This window comes from Jaculus jaculus, chromosome 19 (genome assembly GCF_020740685.1).
Source record: "Jaculus jaculus isolate mJacJac1 chromosome 19, mJacJac1.mat.Y.cur, whole genome shotgun sequence".
Taxonomy (NCBI): domain Eukaryota; kingdom Metazoa; phylum Chordata; class Mammalia; order Rodentia; family Dipodidae; genus Jaculus; species Jaculus jaculus.
Window position 1 is genome coordinate 14934837 of NC_059120.1, and position 15062 is coordinate 14949898.

Sequence of the window (15062 nt, forward strand, 5' to 3'; positions counted from 1 at the left end):
TTAGATGTCAATATATTTTTCTCAATATTTATGTATATGGAAATATACTTACTTCATTTTATTTCAATGTATTTATGACTAATCTGGCTTAAAAAATCAAATGCCTTTGAACATTTATTACTTAGTAAATTCCCTGTTAACTGAGAGTATATTCTTAGGCTAAAAATCTACTTGGTGGTTATATTTTATTGTGGTGACATTTGGCTGTATTCTTGACTAATAAATTATTAGAATTTTAAAAAAATTATGTAAAAGTTTTGCATAAATATGAGCTTGATTCATCTTTATATATCTTATTGTCCAACCTTTATCAGATGGATAATGTTATAATTTCATTATTTTTATGTTGTAGGATAATTTAAATATTTTGGGGATTATATTTTTTAAGGTTTATAGAACTCATCTATAAGCAAAATTTATCATGTAGGCCTTTTCAACAATAGCTCATCATTAACCTTCCAAACCACCTCAGTGGTAAAAGATTCATTCTGCCTCACGACCACACCTTGAGTCAATTAAAAAAAAAAAATGTATTTCCAAGAAACAATTTTTTTCTCGAGTTCAAATGTATTACTCAAGAATAATCATGTAATATTCTTTTATGATACTTCTTTCTATTTTTTTTCAAAGTAGAGTCTCACTCTAGCCCAGGCTGACCTGGAATTAACTATGTAGTCTTAGGATGGCCTGGCACTCACAGCGATCCTCCTACCTCTGCCTCTCGGGGGCTGTTATAATTCTTCTTTGTTGTCCCATTACTATGGTTCTTCATCTCACTTTTCTGATTTAAATATTTTGTTCTGTTCTCCAGAAAGTGCTGGTTTTGGCTGTTTTAAGTGTAACTTTTTAATTTGTTGACTTGTTTACCTCCCCACTATTTTTGTCTATTTTCTGTATCATTAGATTCTGTTTATGCAGCCATTATCTTTTCTTCTTTTATTTTTCTTTTTTATTTGCAAGGAGAGAGAGAGAGAGAGAGAGAGAGAGAGAGAGAGAGAGAGAGAGAGATAAAGAGAAGAGAAACAGATAGGAAGAATGGGCTTGCTAAGACTTCCAACAGCTACAAATGAACTCTGGATGCATGTGCCATTTGACTTCTGGCTTTGTGGGTACTGTGGAATTGAACCTGGGTCATTAGGCTTTGCAGGCAAGTGTCTTAACCACTGGGCCATCTCTCCAGCCCACCATTTCCTATTTTCTTTGGTTCACTTCTAAAGTTGAGTTACTTTGTTCTTTTTTCATTGATAATGAAGATATGAAAATTAAAAATAATCCTGAGTACTGTTTTAGTTGCCCCCTCTAGACTTCAATGATATTTTTATTTCTGTTGTTTTCCTGAAACTATTTTTGTATATTTTCTTAGACTTTAATGTTCCCAATAGAAGGAGTTTTTGTTTGTTTTTATGTTTTATTTTGTTTTCTGCCTCTGTTGTTAAAAATCTAACTTTATAGCAATATGATAACAGAGTGTTATCTATTTTTGATTTTTGGAACTTAATCTAAGAACAGTTCAATTTCAGAAAGGGTGATGGGGAATTAAAACATTCCCTCCTAGAGGGAGCAAGACAGACTCTTCAGGCTCATGAAACTCATTAGACTCAAGATTGTCCTTCCCTGGGCAATGACAGCTACTGGAAGAGAGGAGAGGCTTCTATGGCATAACTGCCTTCAAATTGCACAAGGCACTCTGGTGATGCCCCTTTTTTGAGTTACTTCCTATGGTGGGGGCATGGTTTCCCAGCTATCCAAGTTGCTCATGCTCTGTAAATTACCCTTTGCCCACACTTTTGTAAGTAATGCCAGTAAACTCACTGGTCCACCACACTGAACTTAGGTGGACTCTCTGGTCTGCTATTGCCCTCTCTATCTAGGGTATGTAGATGCAGACACCCAGGAAAAGTCATACCGCACCAGTTACCCTTGTTTAAAAGTCTTATAGGTAGACTAGGCAGATGCTTGAGTAGAAGTTGACAGAAGAGAGAATAGAGAATAGAGAACTCAAAAATAGAAGGCATCAGGCTGGAGAGATGGTTTAGCAGTTAAGGTGCTTGCCTGCAAAACTTAAGGAACAGGTTCAATTCCCCAGGACCCATGTAAGCCAGATGCACAAGGGGGGTGCATGTGTCTGGAGTTCGTTTGCAATGGTTGAAGGCCCTGGTGGCCCATGTTCGTTCGTTCTTTCTTTCTTTCTTTCTTTCTTTCTTTCTTTCTTTCTTTCTTTCTTTCTTTCTTTCTTTCTTTCTTTCTTTCCTCCCTCCCTCCCTCCCTCCCTCCCTCCCTCCCTCCCTCCCTCCCCCCTCCCTCCCTCCCTCCCTCCCTCCCTCCCTCCCTCCCTCCCTCCCTCCCTCCCTTCCTTCCTTCCTTCCTTCCTTCCTTCCTTTCTTTCTTTCCCTGTCTCTCTCTCTCTCTCTCTAATACATAAACAAATAAAATGTTTTTGAAATAGAAGGAATATTTGACAGGGATTGAAAATAACAAGGAAAGATAAGAAGGAAAAAAGCAAAGGAAGGATAAAAAGAAGAAAAGAAGATAGGAAGAAAGGACAGAAATGAAGGGGGAAGGGAAGCAAAAACCTCCATCCACAGCATAAGCTCTTTAAGTCTGGACCTTGATATCACTAAATCATAATTTACAGTAAAATGCAGATACTTAGCAACAATATATACAACAATGAATGAATAAGTCGTCTGTAAGTTACTTGTTTCATGAGTAGCCCTACCTATAGTACAATCCAGTTCCTGTCATTTAAAAACCCAGTTTACCACTTCAAAATACTGATTATCAACCAAGTGCTACAGTTGCTTTAATTTTTTTTTTTACTTTTTATTGTTTATTTATTATTTATTTGAAAGTGACAGACAGAGAAAGCAGACAGAGAGAGAGAGAGAGAGAGAGAGAGAGAGGGAGGGAGGGAGGGAGAGAGAATGGGCGCACCAGGGTCTCCAGCCACTGCAAACGAATTCCAGACACATGCGTCCCCTTGTGCATCTGGCTAACATGGATCGTGGGGAATCGAGCCTCAAACCAAGTTCTTTCCAGGTTTCTAGCACTGTTTTAAGAACTTTATTGCCATATAATTCTCACAACAATCCTATAAGCAGGAGCAATTTCCATACCCAATCTGATAACAGCAACAAGTAAGTCACAGAGTTAAATTATTATTTGTCAAAGACAGATAATGCCAGGGGCTTTAGACCAGCCTTGCAAAATGGTGAGATGCCACCTCTATACTAAAAGCGACGCAGAGGCACCATTTCAACAGAGCAGTCTACAAGAACCAGTCCCTGAGGTCTGTGACTTGTAGGAATGCATATGGTCCCTCACAGCAGATGTGACTTCTCTGTCCTCTGCTTGCTTCTTAAATGTAGAATAAATGGTGTCACCAAGACAACGCCTTGCTCTCTTTACTGTAAACACCAGGCTTAATGACTTCATCCAAACCATAGCTTCAACAACCACATATTCTGACTCACAAACCTCCCTTCTGGGTTTGCATATCTAATTGTCTATTGGATTTATCCAGTAGAAATTAGATGTCCCCAAAGCATTTCTACTCAACCCATTGTCCCCAAACTTCGTTTTACTTATTTCCCTGTTTCAATCAGTAAAGAACCCCACAACCACACAAGAATCTTTGGGTAGCATAAATGAGATCATGACAGTCCCGGGTCAAAATCTTCCTGTGGCTTCGTGTGGCCTATGGAATCTGTGTCATGTGTTTTATCTCTGTGATCTTACCTCCTGTCATTTCATTTCACCTTGGCTCCAAACAAAGGATTTTTTTTTCTCTCTTACTCCTTAAAGTTGGTCAGCTTACTTTTATTTAACACAGGGATCTTTGCACTCAGTGGTCACTAAATCCTTCATGCCTCGCACTAATTTTAATCAGTATCTTTTGTTAAAATTAATCCTCATTGTGAATGTAACAGATTTCAGCATTTTCTGTGAGTCTTTCTAATGTTGTGAAACTGGGAGTGGTCTTGAGGAATCCCCAGACTTAAAGTTGGCATCACAACTAAGGGTAGTTGGAAGAACTACTCCTTTAATTTCCACTCAGGCTTACTCATTTTTCTCTTCAGGGATACATCTCTTTACTCCATGGTAACCTTCACACTATGCTTTTATTCTTTCTGAATTTCTTGCTATATCAAAACTTATCACTTTTTAAAAATATTCAAGAAAACCAAATAAGCATTATCTATTTGCAAGCAGAGAGAGAGAGAGAGAGAGAGAGAGAGAGAGGGAGAATGGGTGCATCAGGTCCATTGAACCTGAGTTGTTAGGTTTTGCATTCAAGTGCCTTATCTTCGGAGCCATCTCTCCAGCCCAGAGCTTATCCCTTTTATAAATCCTGTTTCTTGAGTCCCACTGAAAGCAACCCTCCTTGCCTTGGCTTATGTGCTTGACAGGATTCAGTTGAACTGCCACTTCCATTTTAAGTTTTGGTTTCACCCTATTTTTGTTATAGAGGTGGTATCTTACTCTTTTTGCAAGGCTGGTCTAGAATCCCTAGTATTAAGAGAGTTTCCTGACCCAGGATCCCAAGTAGCTGGCACTATCCAGACATGCCACCCCTCCTTACCCCATCAAAGTTTACTTCACTAAGTCTTCAGTATAATTTTTGTTGTTCTTTTCATATATTTATTTATATATAGTGTTCTTTTTTTTTTTTTTTCTTTTGAGGTAGGGTCTCATTCTAGATCAAGCTGACCTGGAACTCACTCTGTAGTCACAGGCTGGCCTCATACTCACAGGGATCTTGTCTCCCAAGAGCTGGGATTAAAGGCATATGCCACCACACCTGGGTCTCTTGATGTTCCTTCATGAGAAATTGGTCCTTTCTTGGTATGTATTAGCATACTTGTTTTCTATACTTGAGAGTTAATTCAGATATAGACACACAAAATGTAAATTTATATGCCCTTCATTTTAAAACCTATATTATAAGAAGTATAAATAGTCTCACCTAAAGTTAGTTAAGGAAAGGAGAAGGGAAAATGAGAGGGAAATGAATAAAGAGAGGGATGAAAGAGAAGAAGGGAGAAATTGAGTCTCAGGATGATTAATTATAATTCCAAATGATTAATTACAATTCCTGTAATGATGCCATTGACTCTATCAGAGAGTGGGGTCAAGTACAGTCAATGCCTAAGGAAACAGATCTGGGAGAGCCAGTGTTTACATTTGTTTTACATGCACAGAGGACAAAACCATTTAACCTGTCAATGTCCTATCACAGATTAGAAGAACTAGGGTAGTAGTATGTGTATCTATCAAAATGTTGGATTGTTAATTTTCTTAGTAACTTAAAAGGCTTTAAAAATGTTATTGATTTTTAAACAAAAATCTATTTCAATTTATAAAGTTTAATGAATTAGAATATCACTCTTATTACTGAAGAACTAAATTAACATATCACTCAATATTAATGAAGTTTTTTTGTTTATTTTTATTTATTTGTTTGAGAGTGACAGAGAGGGAGAATGGGCATGCCAGAGCCTCCAGCCACTGCAAACAAACTCTAGATGCATGTGCCACCTTGTGCATCTGGCTTATGTGGGTCCTGGGGAATCAAGCCTTGAACCAGGGTCCTTAAGCTTCAAGGCAAGCGCTTAACCACTAAGCCATCTCCTTAATGTTTTAAATTTTCACACATCTCAGTCAACTATAGTCTTTTTTATTTGCATAAAAGAAAAAAATGATTATTTAAAATTAAACCATCAAAATTATAAAGAAGAAAGATTACATAATACTCATCACACTCTTCTGCTCTTTGCCAATTTCTACAAAATGATCAAATTAGCTAGATAATTTCCCTTTTATTCATTTTGTAAAGTTTAGTATAGCCAAATAATACCAAAATCTAGAATCAATATAAGCTTCCTGGCTTTACTTCATTGAGTTAAAGCAAAAGAAATGGTTTAAAATCAGTTATTTTATTTTACTTTTTTTAATATGAGAATATGGAGGGAGGGAGGACTTGGATTATTGTCTTTTTCCTGCTAACATTTATAACATTTATCACACCCCCATTCTCTAACAGACACCATGCTAAACACTTAAAGTGTGTCATCTCATTTTATTCACCCAACAGCCAGGTGTGGTATTACTCAATTTTCACTTTAGTGTTGTTGAAAATGGGGGTCATAGGATCTCAGGCCCTTGCTCAAGGCTTCTGTTACAGTTACATTCTCATTGCTAATGCAAAGCCCCCAACCAAAGGCACCTTCTAGAAGGAAAGGGTTTATTCTAGCTAACAGAATCAGAATCGAGGGCAAGCTCCATGATGGCAAGAGAAAACGTGGCATGAGCAGAGGCTGGACGTCACCTCTTGACCAACATCAAGGGGACAACAGCAGCAGGACAGAGTGCCAAACGCTGGCAGGGAGAAGCTGGGTATAGCACCTATAAGCCCGCCCCCAACAACACACCTTCTCCAGTAAGGACCCAATTCCCAAATTGACATCAGCTAGGGATCAAGCATTCAGAGCACATGAGTTTACGGGGGACACTTGATTCAAACCACCATAATCACGGAGCTACTAAGTCATGGAATTGCCTTTAAATTAAGTCATGGAGCCTGACCATTAACAGAGGCAAGACATCTGCACATAAGCCCAGGTGTCTGGTTTCAAAACACTTGCGCTTAAGCACTGGACATGTTTAAAGTAGCAATTGTTTCTTTAATTTTTTCTTAATGTAAATGACTCATTTATCCTGTGTAAACAGATCAATAAAACGTTTAAACTATATGCAAAAACGTTGCTTAAGCACCTAGTGGGTAGGGAGATTGGCTTAGAATTTTCCGCAGTTAGAATGAACTGCTTTCCTGTGACAGGGAACCCATTTAGGATTCATGTGCGCAGGTAACGCTCTTCTTGGAGTTGAGGATTCTGAACATAAATTTCTATGCCTGCGTTTGTCACACGTAGGTGTGATGAGCCGGGGCTACTCCGCATGCTAACAATGTGTTACACACCTAGCCTGCTGTGGTCGAATGTGAGTGGTAATGCAGCCTATGCTAACATCTCTCTGGCATACAGCCACCAATAGAGTTAGAGAGTAACAGGAAGATGGACTGTGTCAGAGAAGCATATCTGTCTTTTTAAAAATATTTTTGCTTATTTGTAAGCAGAGAGAGAATAAACATGCCAGGGCCTCCAGCCTCTGCAAACAGACTCCAGATTCATGTGCCATTTTGTGCATCTGCCTTTATGTGGGTGCTAGGGAATTAAACCCTGGTCACTAGGCTTTGCAGGCAAATACCTTAACTGCCAAGCCATCTCTCCAGCGCCCTATATCTGTCTTTTAAATACTTAACAAACCCTGCCTTATTATAAACCTTTCTCTTGAAATAGAATCATTTATTCAGTAGGTTATACCTAAACTTGGTTATGAGACAAATATAAAATTTATATGTATTAATCAGGCCCTTACAGTGACTTTTTTAATAAGCTGTGTCAAAATATAAAGGAGTAACTGAAATTATAGGAAAAAAACAACAACACAGGTGTTTGTTTCTTTTTAGGCCTGAGCATTTTTTTAAAACAAAAATTTGGTTTAAATATGCATAGAAAGTGGATGAGGAGACGAGACAGCTGCACATAAAAGGTATCAACAAATTCTTTTTTTTTAAATTTTTATTTATTTATTTATTTATTTGAGAGCGACAGACACAGAGAGAAAGACAGTTAGAGGGAGAGAGAGAGAATGGGTGTGCCAGGGCTTCCAGCCTCTGCAAACGAACTCCAGACGCGTGCGCCCCCTTGTGCATCTGGCTAACGTGGGACCTGGGGAACCGAGCCTTGAACCGGGGTCCTTAGGCTTCACAGGCAAGTGTTTAACCGCTATGACATCTCTCCAGCCCTCAACAAATTCTTGAAAAGGTAATTAGCAGAGCTCAGTCAGAACTGAATATAAGGGGTTGCAGAGCAGACGCTAGTGGCAAACAAGCCATGTCTTGAAAAAATGTCTTGAAAAAATCTCAAGAATTGAAGGTACAAAATCACTAAATGGGGCTGGAGAGATGGTTTAGCAGTTAAGGCAGTTGCCATCAGCCAAGGACCCAGGTTCAAATCCCTAGTACCCACGTAAAGCCAGATGTACAAGGTGGCACACGTGTCTACAGTCTGTTTACAGTGGCTAGAAGGCTCTGGCATGCCCATTCTCTCTATCTCCCTATTTCTTTTTCTCTCTCTCTCTCTCACTCTCACTCTCTCTCCCTCCCTCCCTCCCTTTCTTCCTCCCTCCCTTTGCCTCTCCCTCTCTCCCCCATCTCAAATTTTAAAAAATAAATGAAAATATTTTTAAAAATAAATAAATCACCAAATACGGGAGTGAGGCATGAGGCTTCAAACTGATGTTTGGTGACAATTAGAAGTATGTGGGGTGTGTGTGAATTATTGTATACTAAATTTTGAGACCACAAAAGAAAATTAAACATTAGTTATGTAGAAATATATGATCAATCACAGCAGAAGATGACAGACCATATTAAAAGAAAGAGAATCGGGTAAAGCCCACATAGTAAACTGGGAGACAACCTCTTCTACTTTGAACCTTTTTACATCACTGAATTCCAGTAATAGGGACAACCAGGGTCTTATTCTACAAGTAAGATTCTGGAAGATTCTTCTCTAGAAGAACTCTCTGAGATCAGAAATTTATGGTCCAACAATGAAATGGTCAGCCAAGTTCCTATTTAATCAACATCTCAATTGTCAAACCTATATAAATAGTTTCCAAGCATATTTTTAGTATCTTACTTTTAAATGTTAATAGAGGTACTTCAGATTTATAAAGAATTTCTCTAACATGAAACTCAATAAAAATAAACAAAAATTCAAAAACACAAAGTTCAGTTAGCAGAGGAAGTCAAAGTATCCTTCTTACGCTTAGGGAGTTAGGAATAGATACACCAGAGGGATAAGAACATGGTTGTATTTTTAAAAAGATGCAATACAATCTGAGTGATAAAGCTACTGAAATACTTAAAGTAGAAATGAAAACTTAAAATGTTTGGAACTGGGGCTGGAGAGATGGCTTAGCGGTTAAGGCATCTTCCTGCAAAGCCAAAGGACCCAGGTTCAAGTACCCAGGACCCATGTAAGCCAGATGCACAAGGTGGCATATGTGTCTGGAGTTCGTGTCCGGTGGCTAGAGGCCTGGCATGCCAATTCTCTCTCTTTCTCTCTCTCTCTTTTTTCTCTCATGCTCAAATAAACAAATAATAAAATGATAAAATGTTAAAAAATTTAAAAATATTAGGAATAGTAACTCATGAAAATCTCACAAAATAAAAATTTAACAAAGATGGAAAATAGGACACAGGGAAAGAAAACAAGGAATTCAATCTTGAAGATACAAAATCTATCAGACATTTCTAACAGTAAGAAGTAATGAATTTAACTGAAAGAAGAAAATCCCCAGGAAGTGGAGATTTCACACTGAAAAGGCCTGAGTACCCAAATCTGAACTAAGAGCTGAACCAAGACTGAATTGAGAAGAGCTGAACCAAGGCACAGTCAAAGCATTAAGAGGCAGATGACCTAAAAGGCTTTAAGGAGAGAAGTAACAGGCCATGCTTAACAAATAAGCAAGAATTAATATACTATCTGGGCCAGAGAGCTGGTTCAGGGGTTCAAAGTGTTTTCTTGCAGTATTATGACCTAGGTTTGATTCCCCAGAACTCATGTAAAGCCAGATGCACAAAGTGGTACATGTGTCTGGAATTCCTTTGCAGTGGCAAGAGGCCATGGTGAGCCCATACTCACTCTCTCTTTCTGTCTGACCCCTACCCTCTCAAATAAATACATAATTAAAAAACATAATGTCAGATTTGTTAACTACCTCTCTACAAGCAAGAAAATAAGACAAACGCTTTTCAAATTCAGAGGAGAAAATCCTTAGAGCGTTTAACTTTGTATTCAGCTAAATTTCACTTCCATGTTAGGGTGAAGTAGACACCATCTCAGCAACGCAGTGTTGTAAAACCATCCCAGGTCAGTATATATTGTGAGGATGTAACTGGATGCTTGTACTCCACACAGACAAGGAAATGAAAAACAAAAAGTGATTATTTCTAAAACACTGGTTCTAACATTTTGAGAAATGTCAGTGTTACGGGAGTTGTCGAGAACTTGCAGTGCACAGGAGATCAGGAGATCACTGATCATCAGAAGGAACCCCTCTAAGACAAATAAAAATCTATTAAGAGTACTGTGGTGTGTCTGGGGAGAAAATATTTTTCAAAGAAGTTTTAAAGTTCTTTTGTGGGCTGGAGAAATGGCTTAGTGGTTAAGCGCTTGCCTGTGAAGCCTAAGGACCCCGGTTCGAGGCTCGGTTCCCCAGGTCCCACGTTAGCCAGATGCACAAGGGGGCGCACGCGTCTGGAGTTCGTTTGCAGAGGCTGGAAGCCCTGGCGCGCCCATTCTCTCTCTCTCCCTCTATCTGTCTTTCTCTCTGTGTCTGTCGCTCTCAAATAAATAAATAAAAAATTAATAAAATTTTTTTTAAATAAAGTTCTTTTGTATCTGAGAAAATGGTTAATAATGACACTGAGCATGAACAAAGGAGAAATCTTGCAGTATTGCACATTAAAATACAGATACACATGGCTCAGTGACACAAATATGCACATGGGGCTGAAGAGATGGCTTAGCGGTTAAGGCGTTTGCCTGCAAAGCCAAAGGACCTCGGTTCGACTCCCCAGGACCCTTGTAAGCCAGATGCACAAGGGGGGGGGGCGCATAAATCTAGATTGTGTTTGCAGTGGCTGGAGGCCCTGGCACACCCATTCTCCCTCCCCCTCTCTCTCTCTCTCTCTCTCTCTCTTTCTCTCTCTCTCTTCTGCCTCTTTCTCTCTCTTGTTCTCTCAAATAAATAAAATAAATTCAAGAAAAGATATGCATATGTACATAAGATAAATTATAAATATTTGGCAAAAGATACTGAGAAAATTATGCTGATATAATAGAAAAAAAGGGAAGAATGAGTGTAATCTCAAACATTAAAATCTTCATCATTAGGAGCAGGAAGACAATAAAATATTTGAATATTTTATTGAGAGCACAAGGTTAAACCCCAAAGGTGTCAGCATGCTTTAGGCAGAGAGATTAGGCGTAGGTAGAAGCCAAAGATTCTGTGTTTTGTTGCATGGCTTACAGTGTTTGCGGTCCTTGAATTCATGCACTTCAATTACTTTTCTACTTGTTTTAAGTCTCAAAACATCCAATGAGTATGGAATCATTTCTGAAGAGTCTGTCTCTAGCTCAAGTAGCCATTCAACAACATGAAGGTTTGAAAATGATTGATATGATCACTATTTTCTTGAAAATATTTTTATGATCTGATTAGAAATATTACAACCTGCCAACTTGACTTAAAATTTGTTTTAGAAAAAATATACTTTGAAGTTTCTTGTAACATACTATCCCATTTGGAGATTTTTTGTGTATGAGCTCAAATGTACTCAGTTTTCTGAAGACTAAAATGCTTATTTTATTTGATTTATTTATTTGCAAGCAGAAAGAGATAGAGAGAAAGGAAGGGAGAGAGAGAATGTGTTGCCAAGGTCTCCAGCTGCTGCAAACAAACTCCAGATACACATGCCACTTTGGGCATTTGGCTTTATGTGGGTACTGGGGAATCGAACTTGGGTCATTAGGTTTTGCAAAGAAGTGCCTTAACTGCTAAGCCACCTCTCCAGTCCCAAGATTGAGAAAATTTTAAAGGATTTTTATTTTGCTGAGAACTGGCAAGAATATTCTGTGATTAGAAAACTGACAATTATGTTTGTCTGGACATGAAACAATGTATTTCATATTGTATAAACAAAAGTCTATCATTAATGCTCATGTTCTGTTTTTCATGACCTGGATTTCTAATATTTTGATAATGACACATTGTGGAAACTGTTACATTGATAATGCTAATGGCTAGCCGTTGGAACGCAGGAGCACGTGATGTGGGGGTGGGGAGAGTTTGTCCTCTGGGAATGGTCAGGCCTAGGCTCAGGACTTGACTGTGTAACCGTGGGCCAACCACGTTGCGGGTACTCAGTTTGTACGTGTGTCAGACCCGCTGGGCAGGCTACAGGGCGGGGACAATGTAGGCACAGTACCAGTGAAGAACTTGACACACAATCGACGTGGAATTTGTGACTACTTGTCTCTTTCCTATCTTCTCCGAGGCTCTAAAAGGCACATTGTCAAGGGGCTTATAGCTTTTCAGACAAAAATGCTTGACTTCAAACCTTACTTCTTCCATTTATGAGGCAGCGAGTTTAAAATAGTTCCCTATTCTCTTGAGTCTTGGTTTCAGCAGTTCTACCATGGGCATAATTTCACATGTCCTATGAGGAAAAGTGGTGAGGAAAATGTATAGGCTACTAGGACAGTGCTTGGTACAGGATGAGAAACAGTGCCTGTCATCATGATAAAACAGAAGACATCATTTCCCTCTTCTTTATTTCAGGAAATTTAAAAATACAAATAACAGAAATGCCTTTGTCAAAAGTAGCATTTCCCAAAGTTGCATGTGCATTGTGACTTAGTGTCAACATTTCTCTATAAAGGAGAATCAGATAATGCTTTTCAAGAAATATTTGAATTCCTCTAAGTGATATTTGGCAGCATACAGTTGTCTTAGTATCTGTTGAGGATTGACTCCAGGATCCTCTAGACAGCAAAATGGAAGAGGGATTCACATCCCTTACATAAAATGTAGTCTTTGCATATCACTTGTGCCCATGTCCACCTCCATTCTACACTGCTTATACTCCCTAATACAATGAGCATGCTGGAGAAGTTCTTGTGGTCGTACATTGTTTGGAGAATGACAAGGAAGAATATCCTGTCCATGTTTACTGTTGAGGAAATATTCGAAGCATGTCTGATCCTTTGTTGGTTGAATCCCCGGATCCAGAGGGCTGATGAGGCTTTCCCACATCCATCCGCATGTCGACTGGGTCAGCCAGACCAACCGCTCCATCCAGCGGGTCGTCTCTCTCCACTACCCGCCCCTTCCGTTTTCTGCCCCCCTTACTCTCCTACACACATGCCATTTAGAATTGGTTTCCTTGTTGTTTTCGTACTTGTATTTGCTTGACTGACAAAACAACCAGTTACACTGATCCTTTAATTGAAAAGCTGCTTGTCTCAGAATAAATAAACTTTGGCAGCTGCAAACAGCTCTGCCACAAAGAAGCTGGGTGGGGGGCAGTGTGGGGTACTGGCACCATGCATGGTGATCATGTTCAAGACAGTACACTTCCAGGGTTGTTCTTTTTCTTTTTAAAGCTATTTTTATTTTTATTTATTTATTTATCCGTTTATCAAGGTAGGGTCTCACTCTAGCTCAGGCTGACCTGGAATTCACTCTGTATTCTCAGGGTGGCCTCGAATTCATGGTGATCCTCCTACCTCTGCCTCCCGAGTGAGTGCTGGGATTAAAGGCATGTGCCACCAAACCTGGCTGGTTTCTCTTTTTTTTTTTTTAAAAAAAAAAATGTTTATTCACTTATTTATTTGTAAGGAGAGAGAGAAGAAGAGACAATGACTATGTATCAGGACCTCTTGCTACTGCAAGCAAACTCCATATGTGTGTGCAGCTTTGTGCATCTGGCTTTATGTGGGTACTGGGGAACCAAACCCAGGCCAGCAAACTGTGCCAAGAAGTGCTAAACTGCAAAGCCATCTCTCTAGTCCCAGGTTTTTCTTTTTGACTTTACAATAAAAAAAGTAACCTTTGACAAGCCACATTTATCACTTTGAGGCCAGAGGTATTATATAGTTATATTTCACTCATTGGATATTAAGATATAGCTTGGGTAATGACTTTAAAATGTTATTTAACAAATAAATTAGGGTTTAAAAAGTCTTCTGAGGGCTGGAGAGATGGCTTAGCAGTTAAGTGCTTGCCTGTGAAGCCTAAGGACCCTGGTTCGAGGCTCAGCTCCCCAGGTCCCACGTTAGCCAGATGCACAAGGGGGCACACGCGTCTGGAGTTCGTTTGCAGAGGCTGGAAGCCCTGGCGCGCCCATTCTCTCTCTCTCCCTCTATCTGTCTTTCTCTCTGTGTCTGTTGCTCTCAAATAAATAAATAAATAAATAAATAAATAAATTTTAAAAAGTCTTCTGAAAGCCTTGTTATGTGATGAGAGTAATGATCGAGCAGGCAAAACCAAAACACTATAAAACTCTCCGTTTGGATCAAATAATGCCCCATGCCCACTAGTATGCAAATTTTGTCTCTTAATGAGGCAAATCCAGATGGAACACTCATTATATGCTTGTGTTGTTTCAAGAAGTGCAAAGGTAATTCAGTTACAGTTTGCCACCCCCAGGAACTCCCACTTAAGATGAAGTCACAAACACGGCCTTTTCACTGTACAAAACTTCCCTTTTACAGAGTTTGCTTAAAAAATGTAAGCAATTTCACAGATGGAAGATCTGAGTAATTCCTTAAAGGTCATATTTCCCTCCAAAATCGACTTCTTTACCCTTACATTCTCCTGATACTGGGTGGAATTTTTTTTTTTATTGTTGTTTAATGTTGAATTTAAGGTTATGATGACTTGAGGTCATGTGCTTTTGCTACTGGGAAACAAAAATAACTTCTAAAAACACATATAAGTAACAAGCATAGTCCTTTACCTTGTTCTTGTGTGTGAACAGTAATCCAAGCCACACATAGTACAATAAAATGAAGAATCAGTTTCCTAAGGAAAGTGAAAAGAACAGTTGGTTAGACATTTACAACTTACAGGCCATCTAAAAGGGAGGTCTGTAGTGATCCACTGAAAAACAGCATTTTAGAACACACGGTGTGAAAGAGGGGCTGGTTTTAATGCTAAGCTTTTTCCACTTTACCTTGTCTATATACTGGGATCACCTTGAGAGCTTAACAAACTGCCTACACACCGCAGGTCCTGCTCAATTCCCTAGTTCCCTGGAAACTCTGACTTTAATACATACATATATATGTATGTATACATGTGTGTGTGTGTGTGTGTGTGTGTGTGTGTGTGTGTGTATAATTTATATGAAAGAGAGAAAGAGAATG

The 15062-nt window shown here is 38.9% G+C and overlaps 1 protein-coding gene across 2 annotated transcripts in view; it reads right to left on the reverse strand.

Annotated features, from left to right (window-relative positions):
• Nucleotides 1-15062, reverse strand: part of Col24a1 (collagen type XXIV alpha 1 chain) — a 298351-nt gene that overhangs the window by 278377 nt on the left and 4912 nt on the right. For both annotated transcript variants that reach the window (XM_045137919.1, XM_045137918.1), the window contains exon 2: nt 14654-14718. In XM_045137919.1, coding sequence (XP_044993854.1) covers nt 14654-14718 — 65 coding nt within the window. The remainder of the gene's footprint in view (nt 1-14653; nt 14719-15062) is intronic.